The 19,420-nt window shown below is 35.6% G+C and overlaps 1 protein-coding gene across 1 annotated transcript; it reads right to left on the bottom strand.

Annotated features, from left to right (window-relative positions):
• Positions 1 to 623: 623 nt before the first annotated feature.
• LOC105332843 (putative nuclease HARBI1) lies at positions 624 to 3,517 on the bottom strand. The gene is made up of 4 exons (XM_066066466.1): positions 3,093 to 3,517; positions 1,520 to 1,857; positions 965 to 1,219; positions 624 to 840 (listed from the first exon to the last, which is right to left on the bottom strand). The coding sequence occupies exons 1-4, from the start codon at positions 3,306 to 3,308 to the stop codon at positions 624 to 626; spliced, it is 1,026 nt and encodes a 341-aa protein (XP_065922538.1). The 5' UTR covers positions 3,309 to 3,517.
• Positions 3,518 to 19,420: the final 15,903 nt, after the last annotated feature.

Genomic DNA, 19,420 nt, shown 5'->3' with positions numbered 1-19,420 from the left:
TACTACATGTACATGTTATTGTTATAAACTTCTATCAATATTTATAGCTGTACATGCATATTATTAAAGCTGTTAAAGATTTAATGAAATTTGTCGGTTTTTTCCTTAATAAACAACAATCCAATGTCACAGCTCAACTATACAATTATAATTTACAGATAATTCTATTTCATTTACCAAATCAGAGAGAGAGAGAGAGAGAGAGAGAGAGAGAGAGAGAGAGAGAGAAGGATCAAAAGATAGAGCAATTATAGTAAGAGAGAACAAGAGAGAATGAGAGAAAATTGACATAAAGACATACAGACATACACCTTTTATAATGTTACATGTAAAAGAAATAAAATGATATTAAAGTATATTTCACAACTATGTTGAGAATATTTACATTTACATATTCATTTCATATTTGCATTTATATGATCATAATTACCGGTATCATTTCAAAACGTTCAGACATTTCCTATTTTCATCAACTAAATATCATATTTTCATTTCATTTGATATATGATATTAAGACAAATTGCATGATCAGATTCTTTGTGAGGATACTCACACATGTACTATTTTTTACACAATGTCATAAGAAATTTAAGGAATAATGCATGAATTTATAGATAATTTTCTTAAAACCTCTGAGCAATGGTCTGTCTCACCCTGAAACCATCATTGCCATTTCCTCTATATACAGTGTTGTTGTGCAGAATCTGTATGGGATCATCTGCAGCTTCAAGAGGGAGTCGTCTATTAATTGCCATATTGTGCAGTCTTAGGCAGCATTCAATCATTTTGATGCATTTAGGGGCAGTGAACTGAAGACTTCCTCCAGTTTTATGCAAGCATCTATTTAAAAAGAAAAAAATTATGTTCACATGGAATAGTTATAATTAACATGTCAAGGATGAATCTTGAGGTGGATTTAATTCTTAATTAATTCAAACTGATATACAAAAAAAAATGAACAAACCTGAATCTGCACTTAAGAACCCCAAAAGCCCTTTCCACTGTGTTTCTGGTTGAGCAGTGGGCTTGATTGTAGTTCTCTTCTTTGGTGGCGCTTGGTTCATTGAAAGGAGTTAACAACCATTTTTTTAGGGGATATCCTGAATCTCCCAAAATCCAGGGTCCATTCAAAGTTTCCATCAGTTGAGGTACAGAGGAATTGGTCAATATAAAGGAATCATGAGTTGATCCAGGCCACTTCACAACAGCATTGGTAAAACTGAAATGAATATTAATTAAGCTTGATCAGTTAAACCGAATTATTTCTGCTATAGTTTTTTTTGACTGAGCGGGTGGGTGAGTGTAATATGACTATATTGGAAGTGGACTAATCTAGTTAAAATTAGATTTTTGATCCGCTCCAAATAGATCGCTACACATGCACAAAGATCTAATATTAATGAGATTGGGAGTGGGCAAGTGGGTTGGTGAAATCTTTCTCAAAAATTGTTAAAAGAGTAAAAGTTATATGCAATATGATTTTAATGTATATTTTTAGTCAATGAATACATGTATTTACCGAAGGTCAGCATCCACAACTCCCTGAACATTGATGGAGGGAAAACCCTTTCGGCAGATGAAGTGGGGTTCATCATCTCCTGACATGCCTTGTATGGGTATCAATGTACCATCTATGGCACCTACTACATTTGGAAAATGAGCGATCTTGTAGAACCCATCCTTCACTCTCTTTAGTTCCTCCGGTGTGCTTGGGAAAGTTATGTTGTTCAGCTGCTGACATAAAGCTAGGCAGACAGAATGCAATATCCTGGATGATGATGGAACAGAGACTCCATGCAGGTCTGCCACTTCAGACAAGTAGTCTCCCTTAGCCAAAAATCGAAGAGTGATCAACACCTGAGAAAAGAGACATTTACACAAATGTTTTAGTGGGGTGTTACAGATGAGGAGGGGGAGGGGGAAAGAGATATGAAAGAATTCTAAAGCAATTTTTTTTTAATCAGTTGACCTTAAGGTCAATGGGCTGGAAAAAAAAAACATTTTTACACAAAAAATGTCTTTGGAAATTGGGGAAGGTGGTGATTTTCAACTATGTAAATACATGTATGTGTACATCTAAAATATCACTTTTGGACAGGAAGGAGTAAAAATTTGTGTTTTTTTTTTTAACGTTATGTATACTAAGATAGGTGCATTTGTCTACATGTAAAATACATTTGAAAGAAAAATTTGTTTTTTTTTTTTTTCAAAAAATGGGTTATATTTTATATATAGTCAGGTTGCTTAATATAATGTTATTTCATAAAATCAGACAGCAAAATTGCTGCAAATTCATGAATTTAATGATTATTAAAATTGATTAAAACTGTTTTGAAGTATTTATTCTTATCCCAGTAATTAACGATAGCTTAATTAAACCTATTAGTTGCCATCAAGATAGGAAATTCCTACTTTCTAAGCCAATTTACTCAAGTGATGGCCATTCTACACCTTTAAGAGGGAGTTTACTCCCCTTCATGTACATACACTGTACCATAGTATTATAAAAGTAGTATATAAAAATAATTGTTTACATTGTACTTTTTGTTGCAAAAATCTCACGAATATGAAGATGTATATTGATGGGACAGTAACTTTTTTTTTAAGCCTAATGGCATGGGACACATGGGGGTTTTTTTAATGTGAAAGCCATGGGACATGTCAATTTTTTTAATGAATATTTTTTTTTAAACCGGTCCCAACATTGTGATAAATTTTGCCTGTTCCCTAATAATCGAAACATAGGCTATCATTTGAGATATAGATAGTTTCAGGCTGTGCTTAGCATACACTTGTAGGAATATATATTTGTAAGCTGAGAAATAAAGAAAAGAAAATACATTAATAAACTCTTCTGCTTCTTATATTTTTGTTATTAGTAGTGAGGTAAAATGATAATAATTTTGGAGTTGATAAAGTTGTGATAGATCAATACTGACAGGTGCCTGTTTATTTATATTGATGAATTGTCTTTCCAATGCCACATGGGGCGAAATTACAGAGGACCGAAAACATTGCCAGTACAATTTCACTACGAGCCGTTAACTCTCTATGAAATTGAGATAAAAAAGAAGTTTAAATCATAAACTTACTTGGATATAAACAGGAATCGCACATGATCTAGAGGTTGGATGCTGTACAGTATCATTTACCAAATCAGTCAAGAGAAGAATTTCTCGCCGAGGAAAACGGTATCGTGCAACCAAATCTAGGTCCGTATATCTATCTAGTGGGTTAATTCGGTCCCGAAAAATACGTTCTCGTCGCAATGCACGATCGTTTTCAAAAAGCAGAAAAAAGGCAGCCATTTTTGTTGTCAATTAATAATCTTACGACAAGATATTTGCACTTAAGTTTTTATTTTTACACTTAAGAGAGGGTATAAGCTCTCGTAAAGTTACGACAAATTTTACACGTAAGAATCTCGTAAGATTTTTCGTGAAAATGAACAAAAACTTAAGTTTTCACTTACGATAAAAATTAATCGTAAGATTTTTTGTGAAAAGGGCTACTGGTATTCGATGTATCCTTTATAATTTAGTTTTCTCTTTAACTTCACTCTTAGTAACAGGTCTTCCTCAGGTTTCATTGGTAAACTTGTTACTTTCTTCAGATCTGATGGAACACATACAACTGGTCCATGAATATTTTGTTGACCTCCGTGTGGAAGAGCCATAATTTTCATAAACGGAATGTGTATCGCAATTAAGTGTTTTTCAAGACTATTAAGTTCTTCAAATTCCTTTGGAATATCTTCAAGGGCCATTTTATTAGCTGCGGATTCTGCTGGAATATTTCCACTCAAAATTTTCCTGTGACATGTAAAACAAATCCATAAATTGGATTTTATACAATTTTCTTCACACGTCTCTGTACATTGGTGGCAATACTTTTCTTGAATGCAAACCTCTGCAACATTTGCTGTCTGTTCGTTTTTTGTATATGTGTGTCGTTCACACTTTTGAACTTGATTTTTAAATAACAGCCGATCACAGCAACAGCAGGAATAATCTATCCCTTGTTTAGCTTTTTCTTTAAAGACTTTAACAGTTTCTTCCTGATTTTCCAATCTAGCTCGTTGAACATTTCTCTGTTTCTTTATTCTCTCTTTAATTTGTGCTTTTGTCGTTGGACTGGAATCGTATCGATTTTTACTTGAAGCCTTCCTTTTTGACCTGAATAAATCATCTTCTGCATACTTCATAGCTGCTGCATGAAGTTTTGTTTCCCGGAAGTTTTCATTTTCCCTGTACTTCAATGTACTTGCAGTATTGACGTGAATCCTGTGCACTTCATCTAACTTGTACTTCAGTTTACTGTTTGTTTTGACTCGTTCTCTGTGTTCAGCGTTTGCTTCGTATTTCTGAATACTTTTCCTTTTGACGTCATCTCTGTGCTGTTTGTCAGTTGAATACCTTTCAATGCTTCTGTTTTTTAATTTTTGTTTATGTTCTTCATCATTTCTATATTTGTCAGTGCTTCTCTTTTTGGAAGCATTCTTATATTCTTGATCTGTTGCATATGCCTTAACCATTCTCGTTTTCACTCTTTGTCTATGGTTAGGATCTTTTTGATATTTGATTTTGCTTTTTTTCCTGCTTCTTTCTTTTGTTTTGATATTGCAGTCAATTTCAGAATGATACCTTTGTTTGCTAACCTTTCTAATATTTTCTTGAAATTCTTCATCATCCAAATATCTTTGAGCAGCTATTTTGAGTTTTTTTTCTCTAAAATTCATGTCATTCTGGTACTTTTTTCTCTCAGAGATTTTCCGTACCTCTGCATAACTATGATTTTTTTGTACTTCTGACGATTGTTGTCTAACTTTTTGCATTCGTGTCCGGTTTCGATATCGCTTTTCATACTCAAGTGAACTTTTAAGTATTGGCATTTGGGTCAAGTTCAACTCTTCTTCATTAACCGAGAGCACAACATTATAATGGTTTTGTTGGTGATGATTAAAGTAAAGTGCCCCTGTTCTATTTTGGTCACCGGGTTCTACATCATTCACTGCAAATCTTATCCATCTCCCTCCAGAGAATGTGTATATATCGCTGTTCAGTAAGTGAGCTGTAGCAAATATTTCAACCTCAGTAGCCCATGTACTTTCCTGTGTCATTTGTGTAGAAGAAATGTGACTTTCAACAGATTCTTCATCATCTACAAATGGTTGAAATAACTGTTTGTTTTCCATCATATGCTTACAGACAGCGCTGCGCATTACATTGTGAAAACCCTCAGAGTTTGTTAGACTGAATGAAACAGCTCTAAAAAAGCAGTTTCCATCTCCTAAGATTTCTTTTTCTAGCCTTGGTGTAGTAATGTTTGTTCTGGAGCATTGGATATCAATTCAATCTCTGCTTGATATGTAAGGGACATTCAATTTTTGACAAAGATGTTGTTTGCTGCCTAAATTCAATGGGGAAAAACTGAACTGAAACTGTTCTTGACTGATGAACACAACATCATCATTTTGATCATATGTTTTAACACTCGTTGTTTCTAATAACATAGGGCTTTCAAAATGTTCACCAGAATAGTGTCCGTTCTCTAGCTTGATATTGTCATGTTCAATAGAGTTCATTTTGCAGGACACACCAGTCAAATTACATTCAACGCTGTTTGAATATCTCATTGAAAGAGCAAGATTTTGTATGTGTGAATATACTTCACCTACATTTTGAAGTAAAACCCTTGTACTTTTTCCAAACATACTTAACATCCCATTAGATGACCTTGAATGAGAATCAAAAGCAAAAAATCCACTTTCTGTTTTACCTATTAAAAAGGTGTTACCACCAAAGCAAACAAAGCAACCATCAGTATCCGCAAGAGCAACCTGCAAAGCTTCATCTAGAGGTAATGCATTAAATTCTGCATAGTTCAATTCATCATCAGCCATAACAACACTTGCGAGTGATTCTTTTGCATGAAATTGGTACGATCGATTAAAACACTCAAACAGTTCTGGTAATTCTTCCACAAGCAAATATCTTTCAGTAATTAATGAGCTCTTTTGCAAATACGAATACAACTCATTCCCTGTCATTAACACTCTATCCATATCTTGTGTAGTCCAATTCTTTGCATTTTTAAATTTGTGAAAGGCCAATCCTGCTAAACAATTTGCAACGCATTGAGTTCCAGCATTGTCTTCAAACAATGGATTAGCTTGATGAAATGACCCCTGTACTGAATAAGTTGATTCATAGTTACCTGTTTTACATGATTTCTGCAATAACTGACCAGTATTTCTTTCTCTCTTGTTTTCGTCAATATCTTTATCTGAAATAACATTTTTCTCATAGATTTCATTCTCATTTCTATTTGTTTTCCTTTCAGTTTCCTTTTTGTTTACCCTCAAGTTGCCCTCATCTTTTGATTTCCTGCTTGTCCCTCCATACATAGAGGTTTCCAGCTGCGCCTGACCTGCTGGTCCAGACACGTGCACGGTGTCCGGTCCAGGTGCCCTCGGTGGAGCACAAACCCTTTCTAGGGAGTCAGGGGACGGTGCCTTGTCCTGTTCGTGGACAAACAGACGACTTCCCCGAGGAGATGGCAACCTCGGGGCAGGTGAATGCATTTTCACTCGAGGCGAGGCCTGCACCCTGGCCAGGGGTTTTTCCTCTTTAGGCGGAAACCCCATAGAACCGTACCCCGGAAAATTACCGGGAGAAGCTGCCTCAGCTTCCTCCTCTGTCCCGCAAGGAACAGAGGACTTTGTCAAGGTCTGATCGTCTTGGGCATCTTCATAAACAGATTTGCGTCTCTTCTGTCTCATTCTCTCCCTTTTTCTTTCTCGCTTTTGTCGAGTGTTAACAGCTTTTTTCTTTGGCATCTGAAAAAATATCCTAAAATTTAAAGTTTTCAAAACAACTTCTACATTATTCACTTTCTTTCTAATTAAAATTTAGGCATGAGATAATTGTATTAACTAATCATAATGTACTGTAACGGTAAGTTGACTATAATTAGTTGACAAAAATCTGTAGTCAAAGCAATTTTAATATACTGTGGAATTGACAATAATCTGTAGTCGAGTCGAATACTGTGGAATCATCATTGTTTGTGGGGACCAATGGTACATTTGTAACCCTTGTCCCACGAATTTACATCCCAATGAACATGTATACAATCATTTGTTTAATATTTATTAAAATGATCCACTACCAACGAAATTGCGTCCACATGAAGCAGGAAAATTTTGAGCTACCCACGAAGATTGAACCCCACGAATATAAATGATTCGACAGTACTAGAAATTGTAATGTCATCGATTACAGCCGACAATATCAATCTAATTACTTTTTTTAGTTTTGAATCTTTTAGTGTTGTTAATAATATAATTCATAAAACAAAATTGATATCTCCATTTTTTACGATTTGCCACTTACACTTTAGAGGACTGGATGGTCGTGACCATTTTTATACGGTATTGATCTCTTTTAAAACATCTTTATTATGAAATATTCATATAGAAATACTCATATCTTATCGTCAAAGTTTATGGTGTTTTTTCTTTTTTAATAATTTATAAATAAAAAATTCACGTCTTTCATTTTTTTTTTTTTAGATCTGATTGCTCATGTTGACCATTGAGCCTTCTTAAAATGTAAATAATTAATCAACTGTGATTATGATTAGATATTTATTCTGTGTTTCATACTTCTGCGCAGACTTTTTAATTATCTAACCTAACATGTTTTTATAAATCAGTAGAGCTAACTTATGGTTGACCACAAATGAGAGAAATTAAAAGACATATACCCGCATTTTATGTTTATCTTTCAAGAGGAAAACACAAAAGGATGTGTATGTGTCACTGAGTTTATCATTGTCGTTTTTAAAAATAATCCATAAAAGCAGCTACTGGGGTATGGCAAGCGTTATGTTTGGATAACGATTGAAAATAGTCAAAATAAGGATCTACAAAATTAAAACAATAGCAAGCTCTACATTTTAAACAATTCATAAAAATCATGAAGGGAGATTACCATGAACTTCTTTATATATTGTTGATAGTAATTTAATGGCAAAATTTTAATCAATTTTCTTTTCATGAAAATCAATAACAAGTGAAAAGCTGTCAATGTGACAGCAAACCGGGTTTTCTTTTATGTAAACTGTATCCATAATCCATGTCAACCCTTATCCAGTGAAATGGAGTACCCTACATGTATATGCAACATTTTGCCAAAAAATGACTAAGTTCAACTTCCTATCTTGAGAACTGTAGGAGGAGTTATCCGTACAATGAGGATACCCTATATGCAATATTTTGCCAAAAATGACTAAGTTCAAAAGCTGGTATTTTTTTCATAAATTATCGAAAATCAAAATCCTAGCAATATGCACACCTCTGATATATGTACAATTGATCTGCAAAAGAACAACTTCCTATCTTGAGAACTGTAGGAGGAGTTATCCGTACAATGAGGGTACCCTATATGCAATATTTTGCCAAAAAATAACTAAGTTCAAAAGCAGGTATTTTTTTGATAATTTATCGGAAATCAAAATCCTAGCAATATGCACACCTCTGATATATGTACAATTGATCTGCAAAAGAACAACTTCCTATCTTGAGAACTGTAGGAGGAGTTATCCGTACAATGAGGGTTCCCTATATGCAATATTTTGCCAAAAAATGACTAAGTTCAAAAGCTGGTATTTTTTCGATAAATTATCGGATATCAAAATCCTAGCAATATGCACATTTCTGATAAACATGTATGTACAATTGATCTACAAAAGAACAACTTCCTATCTTGAAAACTGTAGGAGGATTTATCCGTACAATGAGGGTACCCTATATGCAATATTTTGCCAAAAAAATGACTAAGTTCAAGAGCAGGTATTTTTTCGATAAATTATCTGAAATCAAATTCCTAGCAATATGCACACCTCTGATATATGTACAATTGATCTGCAAAAGAACAACTTCCTATCTTGAGAACTGTAGGAGGAGTTATCCGTACAATGAGGATACCCATTTGGCAGCCGCCTGCGCGCAATTTTCACCATTTTAATAACCGGATTTTTCCGTTGGAAAACCCGGTTTATAATAGTATTTTCTTTGTTTATTAAATTATTTTTTCATTAAAATGTGAATGTAAACCTCTTTTGAACATATTGTATGAATTCTTCAAATCGATTTGCTTTTAGAATTAATGGGGTATTTTCATTATGAATGATATAAAAAATTTAGACTTCATATTTCAATCTTAATAAAATAACATTTTAGAATTTTTAGTGCTTATTCATTATACAAATCTAAACCAACATAGAAAGCTCAATTTTTAAAAATCTATGTAAAGAGGGTTTTTTTGGGGGGGGAGGGGGGGGGGGGGGAGGGGTGTGGAGGATTTAAGAGTAAAATCTTGACTTTGCGCCTTTAACCAATATAATTATTTTGTTTTTACTGATTTTTTGAAAAATGAAATTTGAATTAATTTTATCAAATACTTTAATTAAAATATTATCCGCAATAAACAAATTTTGATGGAACATTGCTTCAGTATTTGAATGAAATGTGTTTGGAGCTTGTAAATTTTCCAATTTAATTGGTCCTTATTAAAACTATTTCAATTACTATCCAAACATAAGGGTGGTCAAACATCATTAACTGCATTGTGGATTTATGAACTGAAAAGGCAAACACTATTAGTGACACTTAAACACACTTCTGTCTCTTTCAGACAGAAAATATAAACCCTCTCCCTCTCTCTTATGGTCAATCATTAACAAGTGTTAAAATCTGCAAGGAAGCGCAGAGCTCTAACTGATTAACAGATTATATGTTCATGTGAAGCAAAATAAACATTTTAAGTGAAAATGGAATGTCATAAACAAGAGGCCCATGGGCCATATTGCTCACCTAAGTAACAATAGGTATCATTAAATTAACTTAATAAAGTCATAATACAGACCATCTGGACAATGTAGTATAATACATGCATATCTTGTATAATTTCCTCTTGGATATTAGGTTAATTATCATTACTACCTTTTCCTACATCAAAATGTGAACCCGTTCAAAGGCCAAATAATAGTCCAGGCAGCAAACTCTATATATCTTATTAATAACTTGATTTTAAAACATTACTATGCATTTTGGACACATACAATGCGCATGAATTTCCATGAACTACTTTGCTGCGCGATAAAGAAACGGGGACTGAATATATAATGCTTGTTGCAAAATTCAAGGCAGCAACTCTTGAACTTGACGGGCATATTTTTTGTTTTTAGCCGCTTACAAAATGTGGTCGCTCTCTGATGCTTTGTCGACATTAAAAAGCGAGAGAGAGAGAGAAAGAGAGAGAGAGAGAGAGAGAGAGATTTTCAGTCTTTACTACAAAATATGCATAAACACACACCAAAAGAGCCCGACTTTCAGTACTTCAGTACTTTGATTGTAAAATTGGATCCCCAATATGGCCCCATTCTACTCTTCAAGATTTTGATTTGAACAAATTCAATTTCTTTATTTAAAAGTTACAAATTTTGTAGGCAAATTGAGTTTTAGATAAAGATTTTTCCCTAAACATTTGACACCCCCCCCCCCGGACATTGTTTCACCCTTCCAATCTATTGGGGATTATGATTTTAGAAATCTTGAATGAACATTACCTATGGATACTGCTCTCAGAGAAAAAGACTTCTAGAGATTTACTCTATATATATCTCTATGTAAGAGTTTGACCCCCCCCCCCATGTGTCCCCACCCTACCCCCTAGTGGTCATGATTTGAGGAAACTTGAATCTATATAGATACCAGTTTATTTATAGTTTACTACTATGTTGTAATACACGAGGTATCACATTAATATATTGTGGTATCTATTGTATTATGTGGTAGCTGGCAATACTCAGGCTTCCATTGAGTGACTCTCATACAATATATGCATCACAAAATATGTTTATTTTTGCTAACGTCCTGATGTATATTATCAGTAATGTAGTGAATTTTACTTACTTTTCACAATCGATTTATTAATTTCTTAAAACAAATATGTAAATATAAACAATAAATTGCTTTCTTTGATGATTCATGCTGGTTATTAAGTTAGTGATCATTTGCAGAAAAAAATTACATAATCCAGTATTGCAATGTCGCCAGATTCATATTCTGCATGAATCATCAAAGAAAACATTTTAGTGTTAAAATGATCACCCTATGTCTGATAGGTATCATTAACATTTTAATAAGAAATTTAAATAGTCAAAAATAATTGATTTATATACCCTAAATTCACCTTTAAAATTCATCGATAACATTTTTAAGTTATCATGCCTATTTCTGTTTAAGGGATTAACTTGGGCTTTGGATTTCAACTTTTTACAAACTTTTTGGCATTATTTAAGTGTAACGCTCGGAACGCTTGCCTTGTGTTGAGAACAAAACGATGTAAAGTTTATAATTTATTCAACCATAAATAACATGACACAAATACATGTAACAACGCCGTACAAAAAGAAAATCAGACAAGTCTCAACCCTTGGGACGATGGCAAAATCGGTACAATTACCGACACAATACTATATTCTATACGTAAAATCCCCCGACCAAAATAAAACTTAAAGGCTCTCGATAAAATACGAATTAATATCTCCGCTACTAGTGACAACTACTAGTATACAGCGAAAATATTCCCTAACTCTCTATAAATCGAAATAACTAGTACTGAACTAGTAAATATGAATTAAACTAGCACTATCACTAGTAATAATAATTAATTAAACCCTATTACTATAAATGTACTTCAGTCACTTAGATACTGAAATAGTACGCACCTTATAATATGCTGCAAAATTTGTGTGTCCTTCCTGACACACAACAAAAAGGAGAGAGCACCCGTTTTTCAGTGTTCCGGGTATTTATAGAGTGCTAAAAGCAGACGACAAATTACAACCAATAAGATAAGTTAATCCCATCCCGTTAAAAAGATTATCCAATCACAGTTAATCCCCATCCCGTAAGAGAATCTCGGTCTCGTATCAATTAACGTGAAAATATTACAGTACAGTAAATAAGTAAAACAATTTAAAGTTAATTATTAAACATAAAAATAATAACTTTAAGTATTTTATAATCGATATAAACAAGTAAATTAAATTTATCCGCCAAAAGGTACTTCGTTACAAAAATAGAAAACGGAACTATGGGTAATTCCGAGAAAGATGAATAAGAAAAATGGCGGCAACGTAAACAACCAAGGCATGTGTGAGAAAAACAAAGAACTACAGGACGTGCACTGCCGGTAGTTACCAACTACTTTAAGCTGGAAATGACTCCCGATGGGCAAAGGTACTAATAAGAAAGATTATTTATTTATATGAAAATATTTAGGCCCTAAATAACAAATGCAAAATACACAGGTCAAGTGCTACGTCACACTCGTCACCGGAATCATACCGATACACAGGCAAAACACTAAGACATCGAAAGCATTCACACAGAATTAAAATAAACGGAATCAGGGCACTATAATGTTACATTTTGCCCCTCTCTCAGAGTCCAAGTCCCTTTGGACTCAAAAATACACAAAGAAAAGAATAATAACATTGTAGACTGACAATCAACATGTCTACCATATTAAAAAACACAAGTACCTTTTTCACACACAGTAAAGAACTATATATACTGTACTTAAAATAATTATTCCAACTCATATACGGCATTGTTATAACAAAATACACTTGTCATTTATCAATCAGACAATGAAAAATATCATAGATAACCATCTACAATAATGCCAGCACAAAGAAAAGAAAAAGAAGACTTCCAGCAAAGATCAATTATTAAACAATTCAATACTCTTAATACATATTTCTTAACAATGGTTAATATTAATTATTCATACATCAATTAACAATTCTCAATCAAATATACAAGAATGCCACCAATTACACAATCATTCCCCAGCATTTACTTTTATAATGTATTAATAAGTAAAAGATTACAATATTTATCCAAGCTGTATAGTACATAAAAAAAATTCAAGAATGAAAAATACTGGCTCAAAATTAACATAAACAAATACCTACTTAACTTATCATTATATTCAATTACATATCTAATACCTAATGTCTCTTGCTAGATCTATGGAATGGATGGTCAGGCTGGAACAAGTCATCTAACGGGGATCTATGCCATGGCCGCTGCTGGGGCTTGGGGCGAATCGGTCTGGGCACCACGCGCACCACCGACTGAAGCTTCCGAGGAGACCTCCTGAGAGGAGCCGATGACCTCTGCGGACGCGGATTGTAGGGTTCACCCTCTCCTGGACCATCATGGAAGGACCTAGGCGCCTCATCCCTACCCCTCCTCAAGGCTGAAATGGTAGCCTGGTGCTCCTCAATAACTCGCCGCTGCCTCTCCACTTCTCTCTCCAGGCTCTCCGTCTTCTGATTCTTCTTCCTGGCCAGAACCAGAGGTGAGGCACACGGGGAGGTAGAATACTGTATAATGCCCCTCTCTCTAAGGTTGAGTATAGCATCTCTTTCTTCATCTGCTAAGGCTATTGGAACTTTGCGTGGTGGCTGTTTTATTGGCTTACTATCCCCAGTGTCTATTTCATGCTCCATTAAATCTGTTTGACCCAAATCCCAATCGTCCTTAGAGAAAGTCTCTTGATATTGTCTTAAAAATTTTGTGAAGGTTTCCTTTTCAGTCTCACTCAGTAACTGTGAGGAAGCCTCATAAAGCGACATCAAATGGTTTGGAACATCATCAGACCTGGAATCCCTATCACCAGGTAACTCACTGGAACACCTCCGTGTCTCCGTCAGATTGTCGACCTGCTCAACCCGACGCAACACACCAAAGAACTCATCCACAGTACCCACAACTGTATCTGGATGAAGTACCCTAGTCTCGTCAAATGGATTGAGGATGCGAAGGGGAACAGTCATCTTCCCTCTGACATTCACTATAGACGGTGCCATCAATAACGATGTTCTTTCCATTAAATCTTCACTAGGCTCAAACAGTAGGTCGTCACATATATCCTCCTCATGTGCCCTCTGTATAAAGATAGGTATGATTACTTCCGTGTTGCCTGGTATTTCAGACCTCTCCACACACCTGAGAGTAATACCTGCTTGCATACCTCGCTGTATGCACGGAATTTCATGACCTTGAAAGCGTATCACTCCTTTACTGAGTAATATATCAGCTTTTTCTTCGCCTAGGTTCTGTAAAATGTCAACACCAAGTAACATTTCATCCTGGATGTCAGCTACTACAAATTCTTTCTCCAAAGACAAAGTACCAAGCTGTAGACCAAACATTCCTTTCCCATGGACATGAATTGAGGATCCACCAGCTCCCTGCAAACTTGACTTTCCTTTAAGTTTAGGCCTGTTAGTCTCAGCCAGGTTTTTATAAACATTATAAGACAGGATGGTGTGAGATGCACCAGTATTAGCTGTTATGTGAACATCCAGCCCATTTATTTTTCCCTCAATATATACTCCATCAGCATGTGGTAAACGATTTGAAACAAAATAACATTCTTGATGATTTGTTGTTGGGTCTAAACTGTTCGTCTGTCGGTCAGTTTTCTGGATAACCGGCTCTTGACCCTCAGAGACGGCTAATTCCGGTTTAAAGGTTTAGTAGTGGATTTCTGCAGCTCCTGAATCCTAAGGGGACACTCCCTTATAAAGTGGTCTCCACCTTTACAGTAGTAACAACTTCGCTGCATAGGACCATTTGGTACGGTTTGATTGTGGGTCACACCAGTTGAAGGAGTAGAGCTACTTATAACACTTGGCACGGCCGGCTGATTGTTATAGTCCTTGTTTTTGACTAGGGCATCTAGACATTTCTGAATCTCCCCCATTTGTCGCTGTAAGGCCTGTATAGAGTCTTTGGATCGGTGAAAGTTATCTCCCTTGTGAAAAGTGGTATTTCTAACTTTAGGCTTTGCTTTTGATTTCTGAGTTGCCTGTTGGTCATCCGAGCCTGTATCAGTATCAGCTCTAGATTTTGTCTCTCTAGCACATCTCTTTGGGGATGGGTGTCGACCAGCCTCCTCATAATTTGTAACTTGTAACACAGCTTCGTAAATGTCACGAGGATCCTTGACGTACTCAACATGAAACTGAGCATCTCTATCTGCTAAACCATCTAAAAATTTTCTGAGGAGATCCTCATCTCGAGTCTTGGAGTCCCTCTCTGGATGTGCCTTTGTATACAGTCTTTTCAAGTCTGCAGCAAAATCCTCCACCCGCTCACCAGGCTTTTGAACTCGTTTGTTGAATTTAGCAAGGTAGGTTCGTCGTGTTTCAACAGCACGAAATCGATTGGTCAGTTCTTTAGTTAGTTTCTTGTAGCTGTTTCTTGTATCCTTGGAAAGCTGACCAAATACAAAGTCTGCTGCATCATCATGTAACCGAGGGAGCAGTTGATCGAGCTTCTCATCAGTGGACCATTTGTATCTATCTCCTACTTCTTCAAATCTGCAGAACCAGACAGTCCAGTCCTCTTTTCCGGTGTAAGGGGGTATTTTAACTTGGGTGCGATTGCTAGGACGCCTCCGTAGGAGCTCAGGTCTAGACGTGTCGCTGTCGCTACTAACGTTCAGGGGTAAGGGGGCGCTGTCAGAGCTTGCTTGACTCTTTGAGCTTTTGTCGTTTTCTGCCAGTCGCTCCACAGAAGTTTGTAATTGCCGTACTATATCTGTGAGTGCATTCAATGCAGGATGATCTGTCACTCCAACGGATCCGGAAGTAGTTTTAATTGGTACTGGTATTTGTCTCGTATAGTCCTGGCTTGCCATTACAGGTTCAGAACCTGCAAGGGGGATTGTAGGAAAACCAACATGGTCGGGACGTTGTGCAAACTCTGTCATTGAAGCACAAGCCAAATTACCCGCATAACCTGCACATGAACTCACAGGCACTGAACCTGCAAATGAGCCCACAGGTAAATGGTTATTTTGACATCTGATATGCGACCACGTTGTTGTAACAGCACTGCTGGTAACTGTACTTAGGCGAGAAGCAGAATTATAACTTATGGGGGCGAAGCTTTGGTCAGACCACAGGGGTTGGTTTGAGGAGGCAGGCACAAAAGCTGAATTCTGAGTTAGACCTGAAGTGTACGTATTGGTAGGTAACCTAAGCATAGGACCAGTTGTCTGCATCACGGAAGGAAGAGCAGGTGTCATATATGGAGATGAGTTTATTTCTGGGTATGATCCAGTCTGCATGACTCTCGTGTCTGTTAACATTATCTCAGGACGACCTGTACATGAACTCACTGTAAATGGAACAGTATCTGAACTCACAGGTAAAACTGTTGTGTGATGAGCTGGTCTACGTACGCTTATGTGATCACGCTCTGACATAATTGTGCAGGCTTCGGTATCTGGCTGATTAACTGTGCTCACAGCCACTGAGACTGTACTTGAGACGGCATTTGTACATGAAATTGACCCATCGCCCGTAGTATAGGCAGATTTACTCACAAGTACATTACTTGCGTTTGAGTTATCTGGTATACACGTAGGTGCTGACTTTCTTACGTTGAATGATGTTTCCAAATTGTATCCTTGGCTCTCTTGATCGATAGTTTTACATACAGTATCTATTTCTGTTGCAGAATCAACAGGTGAACGAGAAATTCGTGACGCAGATCTGGACTCCTGTAAAGCACGTCTGTTTCGTTTGCTCTTCCGACCAGCCATTTGGATGATTTTAGATTTCTTTGTTTTAACGAATTATTAAATTTATTGTTTCTCAAACACCAAGACAGAGCGTTGTTATGATTCGATCACAGGACCCGTAAACTTTAAACGGATCCCGCCGTGGATGCCAAAATTGTAACGCTCGGAACGCTTGCCTTGTGTTGAGAACAAAACGATGTAAAGTTTATAATTTATTCAACCATAAATAACATGACACAAATACATGTAACAACGCCGTACAAAAAGAAAATCAGACAAGTCTCAACCCTTGGGACGATGGCAAAATCGGTACAATTACCGACACAATACTATATTCTATACGTAAAATCCCCCGACCAAAATAAAACTTAAAGGCTCTCGATAAAATACGAATTAATATCTCCGCTACTAGTGACAACTACTAGTATACAGCGAAAATATTCCCTAACTCTCTATAAATCGAAATAACTAGTACTGAACTAGTAAATATGAATTAAACTAGCACTATCACTAGTAATAATAATTAATTAAACCCTATTACTATAAATGTACTTCAGTCACTTAGATACTGAAATAGTACGCACCTTATAATATGCTGCAAAATTTGTGTGTCCTTCCTGACACACAACAAAAAGGAGAGAGCACCCGTTTTTCAGTGTTCCGGGTATTTATAGAGTGCTAAAAGCAGACGACAAATTACAACCAATAAGATAAGTTAATCCCATCCCGTTAAAAAGATTATCCAATCACAGTTAATCCCCATCCCGTAAGAGAATCTCGGTCTCGTATCAATTAACGTGAAAATATTACAGTACAGTAAATAAGTAAAACAATTTAAAGTTAATTATTAAACATAAAAATAATAACTTTAAGTATTTTATAATCGATATAAACAAGTAAATTAAATTTATCCGCCAAAAGGTACTTCGTTACAAAAATAGAAAACGGAACTATGGGTAATTCCGAGAAAGATGAATAAGAAAAATGGCGGCAACGTAAACAACCAAGGCATGTGTGAGAAAAACAAAGAACTACAGGACGTGCACTGCCGGTAGTTACCAACTACTTTAAGCTGGAAATGACTCCCGATGGGCAAAGGTACTAATAAGAAAGATTATTTATTTATATGAAAATATTTAGGCCCTAAATAACAAATGCAAAATACACAGGTCAAGTGCTACGTCACACTCGTCACCGGAATCATACCGATACACAGGCAAAACACTAAGACATCGAAAGCATTCACACAGAATTAAAATAAACGGAATCAGGGCACTATAATGTTACATAAGTTTTTTTTAATTCTTGTCTTAAAGATTGTTATGTTGTTTTTTGTATTTTATTGGCAAAGTTTCAAAGGCAGTATCTTACAGCGAAAGAGATATTGAAACAATACTGCTTAAGTATTATAGCAATTCTTTATGGCACAAATATGTAAGCTTTATAAATGGAGATAATGTAATTTGTGGTTTTAATATGATAAATACTACAAATTAATGAAATATAAATTTTAAAGCAGATTTGATGGAATTTTAGAATTAAATTCATCCAGTCAAGTCATTAAAAAAATTAAGAGGTTCTATTGGTACAACAAGAGGCTCAGAGCCACATCACTCACCTGAGCAACAATAGCCTTATCAGTAATCAAATTAGCATTATAAAATCAAAATCAAATTATCTTGACAATCAAGTACAGTAGATCTTGCTAAAAAAATTAAAAATCCATGGATTTTTATGGTATATACCAAGCCCCTTTTGTTGTTGTACCCGTAAGAAGATTTTTCTCTATTCCTATATAACCCCCCCCCCCCCCCCCCCCACCTTTATCCCTGCTTTCACACAGGTTACTGGTTTTTGGACAGAAAACATTCCCAGAATATGTTTAAAGTTTTCTCTGTATATTCCTATGTAAAAGGTCATCCTCCCTTGTGGCCTCGCCCTTTCCCTGGTGACCATGATTTAAGCAACAAACTTGAATTTACATTATCTGAAGATGCTTCAACTTCAATTTGAGCTTTTCTGGCCTAATAATTTTTGAGAAGAAGATTTTCTCTATATATTCTTATGTAAAAATTCATCCCCATTGTAGCCCCACCCTACCTCGGGAACCATGAATTAAACAATCTTGAATCCACTCTATCTGTGGATCCTTCCACTCAAATTTGAGCTTTTCTGGCCTACTAGTTTTTGAAAAGAAGATTTTTAAACACTTTCTCTTTATATTCCTAAGTAAAAATTCATTCCCCATTGTGCCCCCCCCCCCTTCCCCTGGTGTCCCTGATTATAATAATAAATAATACTTTTATTCATTTCAATTCCTGTTTGAAACAAGATTACTTATGGTATAGTTGTTTACAAATAAATTCAATCCATGTGCGAACTAAAATGCTCGACCAAACCAACTGCATTATCATGTTTATTTATGGCAAAAAAGTCACTAGGTACCTTTATCACTTACATTTATTTTGGAAACTGTACCTGATAACAAATAAATTAACATATCAATTTTTTTTCTCCATCAATCATAGTCTGCAATTAAAATGTAAGCGATAAACTAAAATAATATTTTGTTCTTCTACATTACTTAAAGATATGGATTTCTAGCATGCGATCGACTTGAAAATGACTGAAACAATTCAAATTTTGGGGAAAAAATCTACCTTTTAACATTTTACCCCTGTTCATGAAAATAAAAGTCCCTGCAGTATTTGAACTCGGGACCTGCAGGTTGGTAGACCGATGCA

This window comes from Magallana gigas, chromosome 1 (genome assembly GCF_963853765.1).
Source record: "Magallana gigas chromosome 1, xbMagGiga1.1, whole genome shotgun sequence".
In the NCBI taxonomy this organism is placed as follows: domain Eukaryota; kingdom Metazoa; phylum Mollusca; class Bivalvia; order Ostreida; family Ostreidae; genus Magallana; species Magallana gigas.
This window is presented reverse-complemented; position numbering and strand designations above follow the sequence as displayed.

What these genes read in the sequence shown, in the direction of transcription:
- LOC105332843 (XM_066066466.1), bottom strand. Translation starts at nt 3,308, where the DNA reads ATGGCTGCCTTTTTTCTGCTTTTTGAAAACGATCGTGCATTGCGACGA. An exon ending in GTTGTGGATGCTGACCTTCG is followed by an intron (nt 1,220 to 1,519) that starts GTAAATACATGT and finishes TATTCATTTCAG; the next exon opens with TTTTACCAATGCTGTTGTGA. An exon ending in GTTCTTAAGTGCAGATTCAG is followed by an intron (nt 841 to 964) that starts GTTTGTTCATTT and finishes CTTTTTAAATAG; the next exon opens with ATGCTTGCATAAAACTGGAG.